Source organism: Ambystoma mexicanum, chromosome 12 (assembly GCF_040938575.1).
Source record: "Ambystoma mexicanum isolate Mex_15411 chromosome 12, UKY_AmexF1_1, whole genome shotgun sequence".
NCBI lineage: Eukaryota > Metazoa > Chordata > Amphibia > Caudata > Ambystomatidae > Ambystoma > Ambystoma mexicanum.
In genome coordinates, this window is record NC_090936.1 from 274,516,369 (window position 1) to 274,539,793 (window position 23,425).

General features: G+C 46.2%; 1 protein-coding gene across 1 annotated transcript in view; it reads left to right on the forward strand.

Moving 5' to 3' along the window:
• PDE3A (phosphodiesterase 3A) overlaps positions 1-23,425 on the forward strand; it is a 1,388,780-nt gene that overhangs the window by 625,502 nt on the left and 739,853 nt on the right. Inside the window, exon 2 of the mRNA XM_069628418.1 lies at positions 3,753-3,803. Coding sequence (XP_069484519.1) covers positions 3,753-3,803 — 51 coding nt within the window. The remainder of the gene's footprint in view (positions 1-3,752; positions 3,804-23,425) is intronic.

The window sequence follows — 23,425 nt, forward strand, 5'->3', positions numbered from 1 at the left end:
CAGCCGAAGACAGAGATCTAGCCCCGGCTTGTTTTTATGAAAAACGACTGACCCTGGGGGAGTTAGAGGTGGAGGAGCGAAGAGCTCGGGAAGGAAGGTATTTACAGAGGGAGAGCTGAAGGTATTTTGGACCCCGGCCCCAGAATGCCTTGTGGACAATACAAAGGGTCTTGAAATGAATCCTTGCAGCCACTGGAGCTAATGGAGAGATTTCAGGGCTGGAGAGATACGATCCCAGTGCTTGAGGCCAAGGACAAGACTTGCAGTCCTGTTCTGGATAAGTTGCAAAGGGCGGAGAGTAGAGGCAGGTAGATTTAGAAAGAGGCTGTTGCATTAATCCAACCTAGAGAGAATCAGGGCTCGAGAGACAGTGAGCTTCTGGGACAAGGAGAGGAAAGGCAGAATACCTCTCAGGAGGTACAGTAGGAAGGTTGACTTTTTAAAGACATCAGAGATGTGGGCAGAGAAGGAAAGTGCAGAGTCAAGATTGATCCCGAGGGTCTTAGCCTCGCAGGTGGAGGTAGGAGGAGGGCCAAGGGAGGCTTGCCAAAGAGTGACAGGAAAGGAGGGTGGGGTGTGCCAATAAGGAGGATATCCTTCTTGGCATTCAGGCAGAGATCATTGGCGGAACACCAATCCTGAATGGCAGATAGGCAATCAGAGATGAGAGAGGAGAAGAGGGGGCCGAGGGGAGCCTGAAAATGAGTTGTCATCAGCATAACAGTGAAAATTGGAGCAGAAAATGGTAATGCGGTGGGCGAGAGTTGCCAGATACTGGTTGAAAAGCCAGGATGAGAGGTTAGACCCCTGGGGAATGCCGTGAGTAGAAAGGGAGATAGATGAAAGGAAGGACCCAAGTTGGACTTTGGAGGGTCGATCAGAGAGGAAAGAGGTCAGCCAGGCCAGAGCCTGGTCAGTGATACCCATGTTTATATGGAGATGTTTGAGCAGGATTGTGTGGTTGACCGTGTTGAAGGCAGAAGAGAGATCGAGTAGTATGAGGACAGAGCGGATGTTAGATTCACGGTCAGAGAGCAGATCTTCACAGATGTTCAGGAGAGCAGTTTCTTTGCTTCTGGCTGCTCTAAAGGCAGACTTATGGTTATGGAGACAACCAACAGAATCAGAGTGAAGGTTAAGCTGCGAGATGGGCAGCTTTTCCAGGAGTTTGCCCAGAAAAGGAGTGATGGGGAGTGGGCGATAGTTAGCCGGGCAGGAAGTGTCAGCTGTGGGTTACCTGAGAAGAGGGTGCACAAGAGAGTGCTTCAGACGGTGGGGAAGGCTCCTTAGGACGAGAAAGGGTGTGGGGGGCTGGCTGTAGGAAGGCCAGCGTTCACAGAAGGAGAGGGGAGAAAAGGGGGAGTGGACGATAGAGTGGACAGGATGTCCTGGGTTTTTTAGATGAAGTGAGAGGCAAGGTCTTTGGAAAGGGCCTGAGAGGCGACAGGAGCTGTAGATACTGCAGCAGGGTTTGCCAGCTCCTTGCAGATTTTAAAGGGTTCAGCTGAGTTGTTAGATGCCGCGTAGACATGGGCTTGGGTGTGGGCTCTCTTCTTAGTGTGGACAGAGAGTCTGTATTGGCTTTGGAGCAGGAGACAGGCCAGCTTGTCAGAGGATGAACAAGAAGCCCTCCATTTCCTCTCAACCACCCTGCACTTACGTTTAAGTGTAGCTAGGTCAGAGTCATACCAAGAGCACTTGGCTTTGGGCTTCAAACTTATCCTCATGACAGGGGCAAGAGCATCAAGAGTATCAGGGATGGAAGAGTAGAGCATAGACAGTGCTGTGTCAGGATGTGAGTCAGCCAAAGGTGGAGGGGGGAGAAAAGGTGGCGGCGAAAGACTCATTGACAAATGCTTCATGGGCCGGATGTTCGAGAAGGTAGGTGGCAGAGTTGGGGTTGACTTGGCGTGGGAGGTAGAGAAGGAGAGATGGGAGGAGAAGAGTGAGTGATCACTCCAGGAGAGAGGAGTGGTTAGAGTGATGGAGAGGGGGAGGTCATAGGAGATCAAGACATCAAGGGTGTGCCCTGCAGAGTGAGTCGGGCCAGACGCGAAGATAGAAAGGGAGAGGGAATCACAGAGGTCACGGAAGAGTATAGAGGAGGAACAAGGAGGGTCTAGATGCATATTGAGGTCACCTAGAAGGAGGAGTTGAGTATTAGAGGCAAGGAGGGAGGAGGAGAGGACCACCAACTCAGAGAGAAATTAGGTGATCTGACCATGGGGCCGGTAGAGAGTAGCCACAGTAAGAGAAGGGTAGAACGAGGTTAGTCTTCACCCATATGTCCTTGCTCATACACAGTTCAGTTACAAAATAGGACGAGGGGGTAATAGTTCTGGGAGAGGCTGTTTTCTATACTCTCTGTGAAATTTCAGCAAATACACATTGTCATGTGGGCCCGTTAGGGTTAAACATCTCGATTTCTAAGAAAGATGCCCCTGACCTGACTTCACTGTAGTTACATAGTACACCTTGCTGCCCACATCAAAGATGTCTGCCACCTCGCCGGCCTGACCAAGGGACTGGATCTGCAGGCTGAACTTCACCCTCCACAGTGCTGGGAGACCCAAGCACATGGGGAGGTTGGTAGGAGAGCCCCCATTCTCAGTGCCGGTCCCCACCCCTTTAAGTCACCTCCCTCTTCTCTCGCTATTAGGGCCGCTCCTCGGATGAAGATGGCATCACTGTGTGTGAATTTTATCCAATCCGCCTCATCAAAACTGCCAGACCCCCGCTCACTGTTCGTGGAAGCAGCCTTCCCCCGGAACCATCCACAATCTACAGCAGGGCCGCTAGGCCTTATGTGCTGTAGGGGTAAGGGGCGAGGTCTCAGGGTGTGCCGAGCTCCGATGGAATGCTCCCGTATCACCACTATCTTGATCACGCACCTCATCCCTACATTTTATTACGGTGAGTGATGTACTATATGAACATGTACTTATTTCAAATACTAGATTTTAATTAAAAACGTTCAATATTTTTTTTTAATAGTCAATGCGTTTGTTTGTGTTATTTTGTTTTTTTAAAATCGAACTATAGAGACAATATTTTCTAAAATAGAAAGTTCCTCATCTAAGTGTCAACCTTCTCTCCAGATTTTTGTGCTTTGATAAGAAACTTCACTTTTTGGAGGAAATACCCTGCTACATTATCGCTGCCAGATAATCTGTACTTAGCATTCCCGTTTTCCCACTCAGGAATTCGAATTTGCATCGCTTGCAATTTTCTGGAGTTAAAAGCTTGCTTTTGGGCTAGCTTGCATACACACAATGATTTGCTCTTGTGGCTCTGGCGTAGAATCGCACTTCCAATGATGGCTACTAGGTGGCGATGTGGTCTTGTGACTAGGCTCAAATGGCGTATTTTACTTTTCTATTAAGTGTGAAAGATTTTCAGAGGTTGCCAAAAAACAAAAGTCCCATTAAATGGCTGTCTGCCGCCATAAATAACCATAAATACCTATTCTGCCTAATGGCCGAAAAGTAGGCTGCCACCAGCAAGAAGATGCATTTTCATACATGCCTTTCTCAATTGCTTACTTTGGGCCTGCTTCATGGAGTGTTTTCCAATGGGATTGCACCATTCTACACCGCTTCTGTGAATCAGACCCTTTGCATCATGCATTTTAAAGGGCAATGTGGAAGCAAAGTGCAGGAATGGATTGCGTTGGACATGATTTGCCGCAATTAGATTGAAGGTGTGCATCGGTGGACTCTGTCACTTATTGCAGTTTCTTCCTTTCATTTCAGCTCATGGGACACCCAGAATGGGAGCACAAACGTGGATCCCGAGGTTCGCAGGTACGTGTGGCAACATGTTTTGCACTGTTGGAAGAACATCTTGGTAAGCATTGCACGGCATTCCAGGAAATGGAAGCACGGCTTGTGCAGTGGTCAGCTGGATTCCTTTGTCGATAAATCCAAGTAGAGCTTCCCTTCTTCTAATAATTGCCCATTATTCGCTTATTGGCAGATTATCAACATGTTATTTCAAATAGTTCTGTGTGCCTTAGATGCCCCATTGAAAGATGTCTCAGGTTAACCCCTGACATCTGTCACGTGACATGAAATCTTAGCACTAAACCATGGCCCCGTCTAAGAATGCTTGTCTGCTCAATAGTTGTGGCCTGCGTATGGTCCTGGCTTGCTGCCACTCGTCTTTCTGTGTTCAATGTTACCGCCAAGACTTACACAGCACAAGGATCTCGAGGTAATACCGCATTGCAACTCTCTGGTAGATGGTATGACATTGTGTGTGACCCATGCTGACTTTTTACTAAACCGCCCCTTACTTGGTGTCTTTCGAAGCCTTCATCTGAAAGGAATAGTAGATATTTAGAATTTAAATCTTTTCCTTGCATCTTTGCTTTATTTTATTTATTTTTACTTATTTTGCATTTATAGCAGCGCCTGTCGAGGCGCTAGTTACAGTTCCATGATCTACAGGGAAAAGACGGTTGCAAGTTTCATAAATACAGGACGGTTAGGTGAGCTACATGCCAGCGAGATAAGAGTTTGACGAGGAGTCTTGAAGGCATGCCCGCTTGCTGGGTTCATAATAAGGCCTGATGGACGTGTGGGATCACAGCAGCATACATATGGGGAACAGTCGCGCAGAGAGTCATGGGCACACTGTGGGAAAGCCGCAACCAATGGGGCTTGGGGCTACATCAGCCGTGTGAGGAAAGGAAAAGTAGCACAATGGGTCATGGGCACACTCTGGGAAAGCCGCACCCAATGGGGATCGGGGCAACATCGGGCGTGTGAGGCAAAGGCATATATGGGAACAGTAGCACACTGGGTCATGGGCACGCTCCGGGAAAGCCGCACCCAGTGGGACTGGGGGCTAAATTGGGCGTGAGAGGCAACAGCATACATGATATATGGGAACAGTTGCACAGTGGGTCATGGGTACGCTGCGGGCAAGCCGCACCCAGTGGGGCTAGGGGCTTCATCGGGCATGTGAGGCAAAGGCATATATGGGAACAGTAGCACAGTGGGTCATAGGCACACTCCGGGAAAGCCGCACCCATTGAGACTGGGGGCTACATCGGGCGTGAGAGGCAAAGGCATATATGGGAACAGTAGCACAGTGGGTCATAGGCACACTCCGGGAAAGCCGCACCCATTGAGACTGGGGGCTACATCGGGCGTGAGAGGCAAAGGCATATATGGGAACAGTAGCACAGTGGGTCATAGGCACACTCCGGGAAAGCCGCACCCATTGAGACTGGGGGCTACATCGGGCGTGAGAGGCAAAGGCATATATGGGAACAGTAGCACAGTGGGTTATGGACACACTGCGGGAAAGCCACACCCAATGGGGCAGGGTGGCTACATCGGGCATGAGAGTCAAAGGCATATATGGGAACAGTAGCACAATGGGTCATGGGCACGCTCTGGGAAAGCCGCACCCAATGGGGCTGTGGGCTAAATCGGGCTTGAGAGGCAACAGCATATATGATATATGGGAACAGTAGTACAGTGGGTCATGGGCACGCTCTGGAAAAACCATGCTCCAGGGAAACCCGCACCCAGTGGAGCTGGGGGCTCCACCGGGCATGTGAGGCAAAGGCATATATGGGGACATTAGCACAGTGGGTCATGGGTACACTCTGGGAAAGCCGCAACCAGTGGGGCTGGGGGCTACAACGGGCGTGAGAGGCAAAGGCATATATGGGAACAGTAGCACAGTGGGTCATGGGTACACTCTGGGAAAGCCGCACCCAGTGGGGCTGGGGGCTACTTCGGGCATGAGAGGCAAAGGCATATAAGGGAAAAGTAGCACAGTGGGTCATGGGCACACACCGGGAAAGCCGCACCCAATGGGGCTGTGGGGCTACATCAGACGTCTGAAGCAAAGGCATATATGGGAACAGTAGCACAGTTGGTCAAGGGCACACTCTGGGAAAGGCACCCCCCAGTGGGGCTGGGGCCTACATCGGGCGTGAGAGGCAAAGGCATACAGTTTTGGGACATACTGCTTCTAACAAAACACCAGCCAGACAACAGTGCAACCGGGTCCTCAAGATCGTAACCCAAAAAAGTGCACTATGTCCCAAACAAACCCTGATCATAAAATAGTGTCACCAGTGCTAGATGTTCACAAGGAACAATGATAATGACTCTAAAGCAAATGAGCTAGGACACCACGCATAGCTGAATACCACTGCATGGCACCTGTACCATTGCCTTACACCAACTAAATTATTTGCACCCGAAAAGCATATTCCCTAAACAGGGTGACAAACCAAACTTCAGCCGTGCAAAATATGCCGAAATAACACAAGCTACCAGACACACACCTCCAGCCTGAGCCATGCCAGACCCTTACCACTGAACAACCGCAATACAGTTTTATGGATCCGCCCGGTAACCAGAGGAGGGCGGCATACTCATGCAGCGACCCACCGCCACATACCCAAAAAAAGCAATGAAATGGTCTGGCCAATGAAGCGACCTGGTTTCAGGTAATGAGGAACAAGCTAGCCGCATTCTCTATAGCGAAGTGCCTTTATTCTGGTTCCTGAAGGTAACTCCAGTACATTTGAATAAGATGGTATCAGCACAAGAAAACACTAGACCATCCACTTCCTCACCAAGCTCTCTTTCCCAACTGCAACTCTGGGAACATGCACCCAGGATCCACTGACATTCCATCCTGACATTCCATGCAAACACACCAGCGTTCTGGCAAGCAGCCTACTAAATAATGCACATCCGGAGCCTCTATTTTTAGCTATGGCCATATTTATTGTTTTGGAGTATGCAATGGGTTTACTGACTGGAAGCAATTTCCGGTTCAGTAATGGCAATTGCATTACAGCTAGAAGTAATAACCATAATGAAATCTACCCACATGCTTTTACCATTAACATCATTCTCACAATGAAAACATTAAAATGCAATGTTTAATTAGATAATCTTATATAAAATTCCCTACACTAAGAATATTTTAAAGAAATTGCACTTGCTCCATCGAAAATATTTGTATCGGGCTATTTTGCATGAATGCGCAGTAACATTTGGTTTTACTGGTACTAGCGGGAACCATACAGTAGATGATTCCCAAAGAACATGACTATGGGTTACTCATAGAGTGTGCTGTTTGATTGACAAGGAAGTGACTGGAGCAAGTCATAGTTACACGGATTAACTTTCGCGCCTTGAAACACTTGTGTATAGGCGCGTTGTAAATACCATATCATATCATACTCAGCCCCAATGTGTCTGACCTGCACATCGTACCAGGCATGGCATCATGTGGAATTTGGATACTAGGCTTGATAAGACATTTGTCTGTGAACCTTAAATTGCCACCACACCAAGCATTTATGAAACAGCATCATTGATTTGTATAAGCATTCAGAATTCCCTGCGACATTCGACTATATCAGCCCGGTTTTACTCATTCACGATTTGACTTCCATCCACCGCTTTTACATTAATACTTTTTTCTAATATTGAATAATTCGCGGAAGGAGTACATTTTGATTTGCATGGAGAGAGTCTAGACGTCTTAATCAGAATCAGAAGCAAAACAGAAATATGCACTGGAGAATCTAAATGTTGGCCTTGGTGAGAATTAGATAGTTGGATGCAGCAGCCATTTTGTACATGGGATCAGTGGATGAGCCGAAGAATTGAGTTAGGGCTCAGAAGATGCAGCAGAGGAAACAGTCGGTGGAGCACACTTTTTTTTATTACTAAATGTTTTTGGATTCGGACGTTGTCCTTTTTTTTCAATGGTGAGTAATTTAGAATACACACTTGTTAGTTATACGATTTGAGTAAATGGCAATATTTACTTAGACAGTCATTTGTGCAACAAATTAAAGAAATTATGTTATTTTGCCTATATAATACAGCAAAACAAAACTCTGTATAATACTAAATATGCCATGAATGAATACAAATATTTCCTTCCCTGTGTAGACTGCCACACAGAGGGCAGAGTTAGGGTTACTAAATGGTTAAAGACTCCTACAGAAGAAAGAGGCTGCATGGGGGTGATAACACAGTAAACCTTTGCTGGGCTTTGTCATTTGGAACATTTGATGTTCAGCAGAAAAAGCATCGTTCAGCCCGGGTTCTTACAAACACTATTTTTATTTTGAGGGAATTCTCATGACACACCCCTAAAATTAAAGGTCATACCTTAGCCCAGCCCCCAGGCTGCCTTTGTTATGAAGATGTCTGACGTGCTTAATTGCCTAATAGAACATATTAGATATGTTCCGCTTTATTCTCGAAAACCTCCACTTTGTTGATGATTTCATAAGATGATTTCTTTTTAAGCAAATGCGTAACAGGGAGCCATGTTTGAGGGGGATGTTGATGAACGCAGATGATGTTGTTTTGGTGACTGTACCTATACCCGACTAAGTCCCTCAACATGGATGGACCCTTAAGCAAAGGAGAAAGGCACATATTGTTGGGTCAGACAAAACAGGTACACCATCCATCAGTGAGACAAGAGTTCCAAAAATTGAAAAACGCCAATGCCCTTCACCATTTTCAAAACCAAACTAGAAAAATAGTTCAGTTACTGAAAAGTGGGCAAAGAGAGGTGTAAAGTCTTCACAGGGGGTGGGGGGTGCGATCTCTGAGAAGAGGTCTACAGAAGCCCTATTCCGAAAGATCGTTCATAGCTTGGCTATTTATAATACTCTAAATGCATGCCCCTCGAACTGAGGGAAAAAACTCCTGCAGAAAATCCTAGAAGTGACTTCAGTACTTCTTTCATCACACAATGAACTCACTCAACTCTTATGTTGACTTTCTTGCAGACATGTTGTAGCCTTGAACGCCATTGCTTCCTTTGAAAGAAGTGGTGCTGATTAGCAGAGAACAGATCCACACTTGTTCAGTTCACTTCTAACTGTTGTTTAATGAGTTCTGCCATTACTTTTCCAAGCGTCCATGTTGAGACACTTTGAAACTCCCCGCTGTAGTTATTTAACTCTTAAGAGTACACGAATCCAAAGACACACATACATTTGGCCTTGTGTAAGCCGCATACCATAGGCCGTTCCTTCAAATACACTGGCATAGAAGATTTTTATGATGGCAACAAAATAAAAGTAGCCAAACACATTATTGGTGTCTTCCAGAAAAGCTAGGATCGACTCTCGAAAAGGCTATTGCTATTCGCAGACGTGGTTATATTTCTTTTTGACTGCCTTCCTGAGAGGAGCAATGTTTCTTGTGTTGTGGTCTCTGGGAGCATACATTAGTTACTTTGATCGCAGCAGTTCTATATTCGTAGTGTTTTAGATGATCTAAATTAAGCTTAAGATGGGTTCTAGTTTTGTAAATAAATAAGCACTGCTTCTCAGATAAAACTTGCAACTACACAAAAGCAAATCCGATGATGAAGGATAGGTTTACACATGATCTAGAACTAGCACAGTTGTGATGTGAAGCAAGTGTAAATGCTTCCATGAAAAAAACGTTATTTTGCAAGCCCCCTGGAAAACATATGAAGATCTTCCTTTTCTAAAATGCATAACGTTCACTCCAAATCAAAATGAACTCTTTCACCTTCTTCCACTAGTACAGCATGAACAGCAAAGCATGTTTCCTCGTTTAAGATCCCAGAAACACGTATGCTGGAAGAACTGACAGTAATCAGCTTGAGTCACATGCAGATACTTAGGGTCTTATTCACGTAAGGGCTGCACGCCGAGAAGGATACTGCGTGAGCCTGCATGCAGAAGAAAAAATGCACTCCAAGGGTATTCCTGGAATTGTTCATTCAAAGTAACCGTATTCTCAAGTTGCTGCTGGAATGATATGATATGATATGGCATTTGTAACACGTCTATACACAAGTGTTTCAAGGCGCGAAAATGTTTGTTTCAATGGCTCTGACAAACCCACACGCAAAGCAAAAAACTGCCAGATCAGCTACCTTTGCACGATCTCTGGGTGCAAATACATGCACCCGTCAAACAGTGCATGGGGTCTCCCATAAGCAGGCCTGCGACACGGGGAACCAGCGTGAAGTCCCCCATAACTGTTTTCAGCACCCCAACAACATGCGTATAAAAAATCGTACTCAGCAATAACCCAGGAAATCTGCATGCGAACCCACGTAAAACATTCCTGCATGACGCGATGTTGCTTATGCGCACCCCTACGTTACAACAGAACCCCGATTGAGTGCACGCACCCTGAAATCTGACATGCCACCCCACCTTCGCAGTGAAAATCAATGTGCTGAAAATACTATGTGCAAGTGTACTTACGCCTGCCTTTGGATGGCAGATTGTATGAGGAACTTGCATGGCCATTTCTAAGCCAAGACATTGCGCAATCGAATCCATTAATACGTCTCATGCCGCACATTCGTGGGCGTGCAAGGGACGCCTGCAGGTCATCCCTCGGAACACCCACTTTTTTGCAAGTTCTTCCCCATGTTTGGTGTTCCGCCCCCTTCCCAGCCCTCTGCACTATCCACGCTCACGCTCTGCTTGGAGTATTGTGCTAGGCCCTTGATGGCTTGCACAGATGTGCCAAGTCAGCGTGAATTCCACGCAAGTCCAGGATCAGTGCTGCGCATTTGATTCCATGAATCAATGAAGGCGGATTTGCGTGCAGTTGCTTGTGCAAGTACCCTATTTTCTGCGCTGAAAATTCCATGAATCAGCCCCCAACTTTCCCTGCATCTTATCCACATCTGGAATGGTTGATTTTCAGCCCATGTTTTGATCAGGTAGACCACAATGTGTATTCGTTTTTGGGGTGCTTGGAGGTTTGCTTCCTTCGATAGAATTACTCTGCCATTTTCTAAACAAGAATGCATTATAAATGATGTGCGATTCAAAAAGCAGGATCTGCAATGCAGAAGTCTGATCTCAGCTCTCTGCGTCTATCAAAAGGGCAGAACCCATTCATAAAGAAGACACCACACAGTATATGAAACAAACAAAAAAGATTTTAAGTGAAATGTGGCTGTATTGTTTATCCACATTTGGTGGAATGTGTCTGATTCTCACTTGTCCTTGTGTAAAATGAACTTCGATTTCAATGGCATGACAACCTTTTCTCATGGCAAACACATTTTTGGAGTTGTATTATGCGCTACCTGCAAAACAAGTCATCGCATAATAGTCACTGAAAGGTAGAGAATGGGCCACAATTGAGGTGAGTGTGGAATTACAGTTGGAAACGGAAAGAAAAAAGGGGGAAGAGGTTCATGTAATGCAGATACATTAAGCATGTCAAAGCCAATAGGTGCTGCCTTTCATATGTCAAATGCAGCATCAGTGCACCTACACACTTTACGTTGTGGTTAAAGGACAGCTTTATAGTTCCCACCATTACAACAGCTAACAATCTTTAAGGGACTTAGCAGTTCAGTTCAGAAAAACCTTGATTCGACTTTATGTTTTCAGGTAGACAAGCACTTTGACAGGAGATTAAAAACCATAATTATAAAAACATACAAGGCTTACTTGTTAAAACCACTGCTGTAAAATCAGTAGGATTTGAAATAAAGACTGCATAGCACAGGACCAAACTGCTCAAAAGAAAACTTAATACAATTGTGACTCAGAATATACACCTGGGTTAAGAAATGTGTTAGGGCTTGTTGTAATAGCATTCAAATCATTCTTGATTTGTTAATATATAGGTTTCCTTACAGTGGTGGCTGGTGAATTTCTTTACTGGAGGGGTGTAAATATTTGTCCCATATATGCCACAGCGACCGAACGTAGCCTGGGAGCTCGCACCACTCAACAGGGGTTCTGGGGGTTTCTTCCCCCCCCCCCGAGAATGTTTTTTAAATAATGGGTGAAAATGGTACATTTTGAAGCACACTTTTGTTTAGAAAAAGTGGGTGAAAGCCAAAAAATTTGAATTTGGTTTTGGTAGGGTAACTCATGAATAAAATTCAATCAATGCAAGTCACCAACAGTGCACAGGAGCATTTCTCCAACACATTTTGATGATGCCTTTCTCCACAATATGTGACAGTTTTAAACATGTTCACACTGGCTGTGCCCATACATTTCCATGCTGACTGCACCATTATACCCTATTATTCCCATATAGGAACATACTTATGTTTGCTTTGTGCATAATGCCAGTAATGACAGTAATGATACTATAAGAAAACATGTCCATGTTTGTTCTGCCAATATATGGCAGTATCCCCATGTACGAACATACTCCAGTTGGCTTATCATTACAAATGCATGCCAAAGTATGAAAACATTTCCAAACTGGCTGTATTAAAATGCCAGCCGAGCTACATAATAACACGTATCATGCTTGCTTTATCAAAGATGCCCAATACAAAATCCCATACCAAAATAAGAAATGACTAGATTGGCTGCATTGATATGCTAGACTAGCTACATAATCATACTTATGCATGTTTTACCAAAGAAACCTAATATAGCATGTCATGCCACAGTAAGAATAATGCCACTGATCATGCTTGCTTTATGAAAGATGGCGACTTCAAAATGTCATGCCTCAGTAAGAAATGCCTATACTGGTTGTATAAAAAAATGTCAGTCTTTCTTCGTAATAACACTAATCATGCTTGCTTTACCAAAGATGCTCAATACAAAATGTTATACCACAATAAGAAATAGCTAGACAGGCTGCATTGAAATTGCAGTCTAGCTACATATTAACACTTATCACGCTTGCTTTATCAAAGATACCCAATTCAAAATGTTATGCTACAGAAAAAATAATACCAGTGATCCTGCTTGCATTATCAATTCTGCCCAATATAAAATGTCATACTACAACAAGAAATGTCCAGTCTTGCTGCATTAAAATGAAAGTCTAGCTACATAATAACTCTTATCATGCTTGCTATATCAACCATGCATAGCACAATGCCTGCTCCATGGTGTGCCAGCGCCTTGCAGTCAGACATAATCACATAATCACATTAATGATCAATGTGATTATGTGTGGTTCTGAGGCGCTGGGGGGCCCAGGTGGCATATGCGTGTCAGGAGCTGGGGTCCAAGGATACAGTCATGGCATTTTTTATTGGGCATAGATGCAAGGAAAAACTGTCATGCTTGCCCCTTGAGGCCCAAGCGCCACACAGGCACACATTAATTGTGTGCATGTGAGGTGCTGGGGGGCCCAGTCATGTTAATTTTTACTGGGCATCTATCAGATGCCCATTAATAAATGGCTTTCCTTCCCTCATTGCCCTCCAGTGCCTCACATGCACAGGTAATCAATCAATTGTGTGTACATGAGAGGCGCTGGGGGATTTAGGGGTCAGGCTTGACATTCCATGTGAGGCGCTAGGAATCCCAGCGGACTGTGCTAGCATTGTTTACTGAACATACCCAGTAAAAAATGCCATGCCTGCCCTCTGGGGCCCAGAACCTCATACGCACACAATGAATGTGATTGTGTGTATGTGAGGCGAGGGGGGCACTGGGATAAGGAATGTGTTTTTTTGTTTACTGTACGTCTGTCATATATGCCCAGTAAAAAAGAAAACACGCCTGTCCTCTGGGTCCCAAACTCCTCACACACGCACACAATCAATGTAGTTATGTGTGTATGTCAGGCATTGGGGGTCCAGGGAGCAGGTATGGTATTATTTTACTAGACATCTTTAATAGATGTCCAGTAAAACAATACCATCCCTCTCTCCTTGGCCCCACAGCACCTCAGACGGAGAGGTGATTGTTGATGGTGTAGAGGGTGGTTGTGCTGCGAAAGATAGTGAGCTAAAGACTCTGGGTAAGTCTCTCACAACCAGGACTAATGTCTGGCAGAGGGACTCCCAGGACCCCCTTGTTAATCAACAAAGGCATTTTTAAAACCTCATACTCCAACTACCCCGACTAACCAAAATCATCTCAGACCAGCACACACACACACACACACGCACACACACACACACACTTACAAAACATACACACAGCAAGCACTTGCTGTCTCCTTCACAGTCACAAGCACCCACCATGCATTCACTCACAACACAAGCATACATTAAATAAATAATATTCATACAAACACACATATTTACACAACATACACACAGCAAACACTCTGTTTCATTCACACGAACATCCATCATGTACTCACTCATAACACAAGTATACACACATCCATACACATATTTAAATAATAAATACATGAACATACAAACACACACATTTACACAACATGCACACCACAATCACGCTCTCATGCACACCAGCATCCATCATTATACATTCATTCATTCACCATCCAACACAAGCATGGATGCATCCATACACAGAATTTAAATTTAAAAAAACAGAGCATAAACAAACGTACCTTCTGCCACAGGTCTTTCCTCTCCCGCGCTCAGGCCCCTGCTAGCATGAACAGGAATCAGGAGGCTTCCTAGTTTCTGCTCATGCATGCCAGGACCAGTTAGTATGTGGGCAAATAGCCAAACAACACCTACAGCCTTTGTGCCCATCCTCATATTCCATTTCTCCCAATCTGTATTCTAATGCAATAGTGTTGGCGTATAGATGGTGCCAAAGCACCACCAAATAGTACAAACTAAAAATCGAATTGACTGACATTCTCAGAATTCATCCATATGATGCCCAGGATGAGGTGTATTGAAAGCAGAGCCCCAGATTAACACATTGCCCTGTTTTTTGTTTAATACCACGATCGCGACATATCGATTTCAAGATGTTCTGTTACCAGTGATTTTGTTTTATCTATCACCATTTATCTGCGGCCATTTTATGTTCCACACAGCTCAAGGTCACACAATAAATGGTCAAAACAAATCATGGAATGAGGCATGGTGGCAGCAACATCCATATCCTATAAACCCAATATATACTGATTATCAATGATGGGTACAGATATCCTGAACTCTTCCCATAGATTTATCAGGGTTGTTCAAAACGTTGTTGAAGACTACAGGTACCACACCAAACCATGTCAGTCTGTGAAAATATGACACAGTGAATTGAGCTGTCCCAGCTGCCCATATTTGACTCGAGGGAAGTACAGTTGTGTAGTGCTTCACATTCTCATGCAAGAGCCAGATTCATCCTTGCATTCATCAATACAACCCAGTGCTTCGTGCGGTTGATATCATTGGTGGAGGCCAATGGAGGAAATGTGTTGTGAGAGCTTAGGTAAATTTCAAATGTAGGGATGTTAGCATAACATATTAAACATTGTTCCAATCGGTGCCTTTGTGAAATTCTTCCTGCTTGGGTGATGGTTTCTGTGCACTCTCAATCCATTCCTGGACCATTTCAAGCAATTTCCCATTAATCCTGACTGATTCATCCAATAGCTTTATTGATTAGGAGCTTCTGAGTTTGAGCATATTCCTTTTTGTAGATACAGACTATTTCGGCATTAACACATAGCTGAGTAAGTTCAGTATGAGGCAAACACGGACGTTCAGGTATTTCCTAACCCTCAATCTGGTGATCACTTCTGATGCTATGTTGTCACTTTTTCTCAGCCCTTTATTCTGTATATTCAGGTCCTCCGCTTCTCGCTTCTCATCCTGAACTCCTGAAAGACCCCTCACTTGGTTCTCTAGATTCCATTTTCACTGGCATGCTAGAACTGGACACCATCAAAGGTAAGTGCTGGGTGATAGTGGGCTGAGAACCAGAGCTTCCGCCAAGCGGCTGGCAACCTAAGCTTCTCTATAGATTGGGTCTGCGTCTCTTATCCAATAGTCTTCGGCATAAGGAGAGCTTTCATGCAGCTTCTCTTCTATTCCTTTGACTCTCTAGAGTGTCTCCTTGAAGCTTGTCCAGTATGCTGGTATCTAAACTTGCATCCCTCAGTCTCAGGGTGTATCTACACCTCTCTCGCCTCTCTTAGTTCTTCTCCTCTTCCTCAGCTCTTTTTCTCGCTTCTTCCTCAACACACTCTGCTGCCTCTCCTCCTGTGTCATCCCTAGACTCCCCTTCAACACACACCACTGTCTCTCTTCCTGTGTCATCCCTAGCCTCCCCTTCAACACACTCCACTGCCTCTCCTCCTGTGTCATCCCTAGCCTCCCCTTCAACACACTCCACTGCCTCTCCTCCTGATGTCATCCCTAGCCTCCCCTTCAACACACTCCACTGCCTCTCCTCCTGTGTCATCCCTGGCCTCCCCTTCAACACACTCCACTGCCTCTCGTCCTGTGCCATCCCTGGCCTCCCCTTCAACACACTCCACTGCCTCTCCTCCTGTGCCATCCCTGGCCTCCCCTTCAACACACTCCACTGCCTCTCCTCCTGTGCCATCCCTAGCCTCCCCTTCAACACACTCCACTGCCTCTCCTCCTGCGTCATCCCTAGCCGCCCCTTCAACACACTCCACTGCCTCTCCTCCTGCGTCATCCCTAGCCTCCCCTTCAACACACTCCACTGCCTCTCCTCCTGCGTCATCCCTAGCCGCCCCTTCAACACACTCCACTGCCTCTCCTCCTGCGTCATCCCTAGCCTCCCCTTCAACACACTCCACTGCCTCTCCTCCTGCGTCATCCCTAGCCTCCCCTTCAACACACTCCACTGCCTCTCCTCCTGCGTCATCCCTAGCCTCCCCTTCAACACACTCAACTGCCTCTCCTCCTGCGTCATCCCTAGCCTCCCCTTCAACAAACTCCACTGCCTCTCCTCCTGCGTCATCCCTAGCCTCCCCTTCAACAAACTCCACTGCCCCTCCTCCGGTGTCATCCCTAGCCTCCCCTTCAACACACTCCACTGCCTCTCCTCCTGTGTCATCCCTAGCCTCCCCTTCAACACACTCCACTGCCTCTCCTCCTGTGTCAACCCTAGCCTCCCCTTCAACATGCTCTCTGCTTCTTTCTTGTTGTCACTTCCGGCCACCTCCTGCATATGCTCATCAATCTCCCCCTTTATTTCACGATCAACCTCCCCCTGAACACACTCTTGCACCTCTCCCTGGATGTCACTTTCAATCTTCTTCCCTACACACTCATCCACCCATCTCGAGATGCCACCTTCACCCTCCTTTCTACTCTTTTCACTCCCACTTTAGTTCTTCCCAAACCTCCTCACTCCTACTGATGTCTCCTGTCAACACCTGTCCTCTGCTCTTCACCTCCCTTCTCTGTCAATCTCTCACTACCTCTCTCTACCCCCCCCCCTCCTCCTGCTTCACCTAGGGTGACCAGATGTCCCAGTTTTGCCGGGACTGTCCTGGAATTAGGTGCTGTGACCCCTTTCTCAAGATTAGGTTTCCATTGGAAACTGCAGTGCTCCCGGTTTTTGGTAGTAGGTCTTCATAGCTGGCAGGCAGGAATGCACAATCTCGCAAAGAAGAAATGCTGCATTGTACAACTTAAGATAGTGTTAGTTTGTGGTGAATTAATTATAATATGTGTTTCATTGAACAGTAGCACCTAGACCCCCTTCTCCTCCAAACGCTACTGAAGTGTAGTGCCGTTACAGCCACTTTCAAGATTTAGTCCTACTCTTATGTTAGTTGTTGTGCCTGTGTATCTGTTTTTTACTTCTTAAATCTGGTCACCCTAGCTCCACCTAAATCGCCTTCTATCTTCGCCTCCATCCCTCTTCACAGATCCTTCACTGCTCCTACACACCCAGACTGGTGTCGTCAAAATGCCATCATCTTGCATAATGGTCTGGCCACGGGGGTGGGGAGGCGTGCCCTTGCTGAGGCGCACTATGGTGTTCGTCCCTAGATTGGCTAGGCTGCTATTGTTCACGGCTTCCCTGCTGCCTCTGTTACTGTCCCTTTCTGGGACAAGCAGCAGTATGACCTTTGATTAATATTGTCCTCAATCTGAAAATGAGTCTTTGTGACCGACACGAGCGATGCTTGCACCACAGCCAGTGCAAAGAGGCCTGCACGTGACTGGAAAAGGTCCCCGGCAATGATAGGCCCATTCCGTTCCACTCCAAGATGGTGTTCACCCTTCTGTCCCCATTGTTCCGCTGCACTCGGCCAGCATTCGTTTTTCAATCTTTGGATGACATTTTTCTTTGTAACCGACCTGCATTCTAGAAACAAGCACACATGTAGAGTTCTTCCTGATCTATGCAAACTCCATAGTGCGTATATCATGCACGCAGCCATTTATTTTGCAGAGAAACAAAAAAGTACCTTTGTCAGAAGAATGACCTCACAGTACATGATTTAAAAGTGCTTGATTGTGTCCTGAAGAAGGGGTGCGCACTGGTTTTTAGATTGATGGAGATTTAATATAGAGAGACTTGTGAATAATATTGAGTTTTCAAATGAATAACAAAAGGCACGCAAATAACGAATGAATAAATATAATAGTTCTGGGGTAACATCTGGTGTTGGTGCATTATAAACGAACATTCCACATTTTTCTATACACAATCTGGTCTTGTCCTCTGGCATCGATTACTCTCCACTGAAATGCACATGCACCAGTACAGCTGATTAAAGCAAAATGAATACGGGCAGCACGACACGGTAGCATAGCTCAGTGGTGACGTGCTCAATACGGGCAGCATCGACACGGTAGCATAGCTCAGTGCGACGTGCTCAATACGGGCAGCATCGACACAGTAGCATAGCACAGTGCGACGTGCTCAATACGGGCAGCATCGACAGGGTAGCATAGCTCAGTGGCGACGTGCTCAATACGGGCAGCACGACACATAGCATAGCTCAGTGGCGAAATGCTCAATACGGGCAGCATCGACACGGTAGCATAGCTCAGTGCGACGTGCTCAATACAGGCAGCATCGACACGGTAGCATAGCTCAGTGCGACGTGCTCAATACGGGCAGCATCGAAAGGGTAGCATAGCTCAGTGGCGACGTGCTCAATACGGGCAGCACGACACGAAGCGTAGCTCAGTGGCGAAATGCTTAATACGGGCAGCATCGACACGGTAGCATAGATCAGTGGCGACGTGCTCAATACGGGCAGCATCGACACGGTAGCATAGCTCAGTGGCGACGTGCTCAATACGGGCAGCATCGACGCGGTAGCATAGCTCAGTGGCGACGTGCTCAATACGGGTAGCATCGACGCGGTAGCATAGCTCAGTGCGACGTGCTCAATACGGGCAGCATCGACAGGGTAGCATAGCTCAGTGGCGACGTGCTCAATACGGGCAGCACGACACATAGCATAGCTCAGTGGCGAAATGCTCAATACGGGCAGCATCGACGCGGTAGCATAGCTCAGTGGCGACGTGCTCAATACGGGCAGCATCGACGCGGTAGCATAGCTCAGTGGCGACGTGCTCAATACGGGTAGCATCGACGCGGTAGCATAGCTCAGTGGCGACGTGCTCGTCTTGGAAACCAGACGATGCAGAGCAACATAGGTTCGAACCCTTGGGTCCACGCACAGAAACCTCTTTAGTATTGAGTTGTTATAAATAACCAATTAGAATACACAATATATCTATGCAGAACAGAAATGCCCATACATGCTCCCACTTTTAGGGTCATTCAAAACTGCATTGTATAATAAATCACATTGAGTATAACAGGCGCTGGAGATTCTTTCACCAGCAATTAAGTTATCGTTTAGCAAATACAGATGTGCACACATGCATGTAGGTCATTTGTACATTATGTGCATAGTTAGCACAGTGTGGGGCTTGCACTTTCTTGATTTTCTTTTGGGGAGCAGTGCTCTTTCACATAAAAATATTCAGTGCTTCTGTTCCGAGAGGGCTAAAAAAATCAGAGTGGCCATAAGGCAGTATCTTGGCTAATGTGGGAATGATTTCGTGTTCTGTAGTGCAGCGTGAAAAGCTCGCCCATGCAAGCGGTATTTTATTTCTAAAAATCTATGAGCAGCGTCTGCTGAATTGCTGTGTCAATATTATACCTGGGTTATTTCTGAAGCAGGGCCCAAAAGGGCGGTCTATAACATTGACTCCTCGGCCTCCGAGGGATTAGCGGGATTTTCTGCATGTGCGTTCGGATCCGTTCAACGCCATTAGTCAGCAGCGTCCATGCTGTCACTGTATGAACTGGTTGTGGCCTCTGAGAATCAATACATCCCTAGCCACTGGGCTTATGGAGGCAACCTGTCTTCACGCGAGAGCAGAGAAGCTGAAACGGACAGGGGGCAAGCAGTGATGTAAGACTCGGCTTAGTCTACTGCTCTGTCCGCGGACTTACATTGCACTGCCTTGCCATCCTAGTCCAAGAACCGAGTTTGCAGGATGCATACACGACCAAGGACCCCTCTTATCGGCCGGCGGCTAGTCCTGCGTGACATGTGAAGGTGGAAGCACTCCTATCTGTAGAGAATGCTAGGCATACCTTCCCAACCATTTGCAGAAGGTATAAGGCAAGAAAGGATAATTGGTGCAAAGAGGGCCAAAGTGTTTATTTAATTTAATTTATATATACATTGTTTCATGCCACATTCCTCCCCCTGCAAATATTGTGTGGTCATTATGAATAGCACACAAAATCAGCTGGATGCGGGCAGCAGGAGGTGTGGTTGAAATAGGGCTGGATGTGGGAACCAAAAGACACTCTACACTTTTTCAAATTGGCCCCATATAACAGCATGTGAGCACACACAATCCCAGTATGCTGGGTTTGGGGACTTCTCCAACAAGAACATCTAGCGGAAAAAGGGTGCAAGCAATGAATTACAGACACATTTGTCCATTTACAGGGATTAAAAAGCAGTTCTACAAAACAAAAACAGGGACATAAAACATGTTGTCCATTTATTAAGATTGAGGAATAACATAATGGAGCTTTATAACAAATGCTTGATTTCAAAGGGATGTGGGGGATGTGAAGAGATGGAAGGGAGGGCAGGATGTATGACAGAGAGGGTAAAACGAGCAGAAAACCTGGGTAGCCGCACAAGAGGTCCGTGATGCAGAGTCCCACCAGGAGTGCCCTGAAGGCAAGCCCATGGCCTGATGCAGTAAAACATCTGAAGACAAACTCCATATATAGATTCCCCACACGGAGTGGGGTGTACAGCGGGGGAACCTGTGCCATCCAGGGAATCAGCATTTGTTTCTAGCCACATCACTTTTTGATGCGGTGGAGATGCATGGATCCATGCACATTCTGCCAGCTCTTTTGCATGTGCAAAAGGCAGGCGGGTTCCATTGTTATCCGGTAGCAGTCCAATGGATTATCTGTCATGTACTAAATAAGTCTGCTAGCGGTAAAGAGGTGAAAAATGTTGCCCAGGAAGGTGACCCCTGCTGGTGGGTGAGAATATCACTGCACAACAGGGAAACTCTTACTGGGAGGTGAATGTCACAGGTAATAGCCTAAAACAAGGGGGGGGGGACATACCTGCTGGTAGAAGTTGCTGCGGAAGCGTGCTGGGTGCTTTATCCAAGAAATTTATTTGCAAAGAAGTGACCTTGGTGCTACACCCGTGATGAGACTGTGAATTCTGAGAAAAGCAGTGAACTGGGTGACGTATCCCTGAGCCTGTACATTAAATGAGATCACGTGAAATGAAAGGGAACATCACAGAATGCAACAGGATATCAATGCGGGGACGAGGCACTGGACTCGAGGACTCACGACAAACTGACGAACATTCGGAGCAACACGCACAATCCCACTAGATGGTAACAGCTAGAAACTGACTTTTTAATTTTTCAACGCATGAAGGCAACAACCAGACGCCATCAATACAGTTTAGTTAGAATCTTATGACTTTAACCATGAGGTCTTTGCCTCAAAGATGTAGAGATCAAATTAGTAATGAGATCAATGAATGGCGTTCACTTAATTTAAATAGTATGTTTTCGTAGTCACAATGGATTCTCATAACATGGATGCACAGATCCTAAGTAAAAAATGGGGCACTTGAACAACGTCTACCTTTAGAAACTGTGGCCATTTCAATTTCAACAAGCGGTAACGCATGGAGCTTTTTGCTCGTAGGAATTCAACACATGTGAGAAGGGCGGAACGCTTCTTAATTACTATTCTTGGAAATCAAAATAGCCAAAGGGAGTACCCTCGTATTGAAAGGATTAAACCTGAAAAGCACAACAAGCACAAAACGCATTTGGCACAGAAATGTAATGAACAGAATATTTGATTATATTGAGCACTGACAGTCACACAGAAATGTGCTGCTAGTCGCACATGGATATGAACATTGTTCATACAAAACAATATGATTAAATCAACGAGCAAAGAAAATTCCTGCAATTAGGTACCTTAGGGTGCACATTGATACAATATACTAATGTTACAAGGTGCACCTTAATATGAGCACCATTCTTAGAGAGTAAAGCGGCACATGGCATAGCCACCATATGTGCCAAGTACAGAGAGCACAACGGGTAGGATTGAAACACTAGATAAATTTGGCTGATTTGAATACGGAATATCAGTCAATACTAAGTAAGGGCAATGATGATATGATCTAAAAGATTAAGTTCCAAATCTGGCAGGAAAAGGCTTTATTTTACAAAAAATAACAACAAAAGTATTTTCTCAAAACTAGGGAATGATATAAACGCTACCTACAATCAGAACCTAGACCAACTGTCTGAAACGTGGCATACATCAGAACATGGACTGCAAGATGTTGCACGATGTTCAACCCTAACAACTTACCAAAATTAAAAATGTAAGCAATGCCATACCTTAGTGCAACTGACAACAGTTCAATATACTCGTTGGTGTTACCTTCCATACACCAGCCTTTAACAGACTAACCCGATTCTCCTTTCTCATCTTACTCCTCAGAACCACAGAAATACTTTTAGTCAGAAACTTCACTAACACATGACCGAGGAATACTTTTTTATGAATTTCTATGGAAAATTTCTATACCATATATACTGCACTGCACTTATGATAAAAACACAGTGTACTAAACCAATGTACTTGTGCCTTGAAAAAGCCCAAGGAAGGTGAAACAAACGCACATGCCTCCTAGCAAAGTTATGCGCCAACCATCCGATACCCCGCCTCCTCACCAGCGGTAACCCCACCTGCCACCAGAAGCCGAGCCGGGACAAGGGCGCCGAGAGAGCAGACGACAACTCCGGGCGGGCACCCGCCGGATGACAGGGTGTCGGCGTGGACACGGGTGCCCCCCCCTCCAGTCTCCTTCGCCATCAGTCTCCGGCAGCCGTGCTAGGACCGCGGCCACAAGCTGCCTCGACGCCCGGCGTCGGCCCCGGTGGTGACAGCGCCCCGAGACTGGATCAGCGGCTCCTCCTCGTCATCTCCGCCCACCGCGGCCGCACCTGCTCCGGCACCCGGCTCCGAAGCTGGGGGCCGTAGAGCGAGGGCAGTAGCGGCAGTGGGAGATCTGCACCTATTCCCACCACCGGTGCCAATACAGCCTCTGCTGGGTCCGCGGAGATCGCCGCAGAACCAAGAACCAGGATCCCCCCCCCCCAAGGCCCGAGCACACCCAGCGTGGAACACGAGCGGGTGTGGAGGTAAGGAGTCGGGGGGAAGGCTTCATCACTCCCCGTAGAGCGC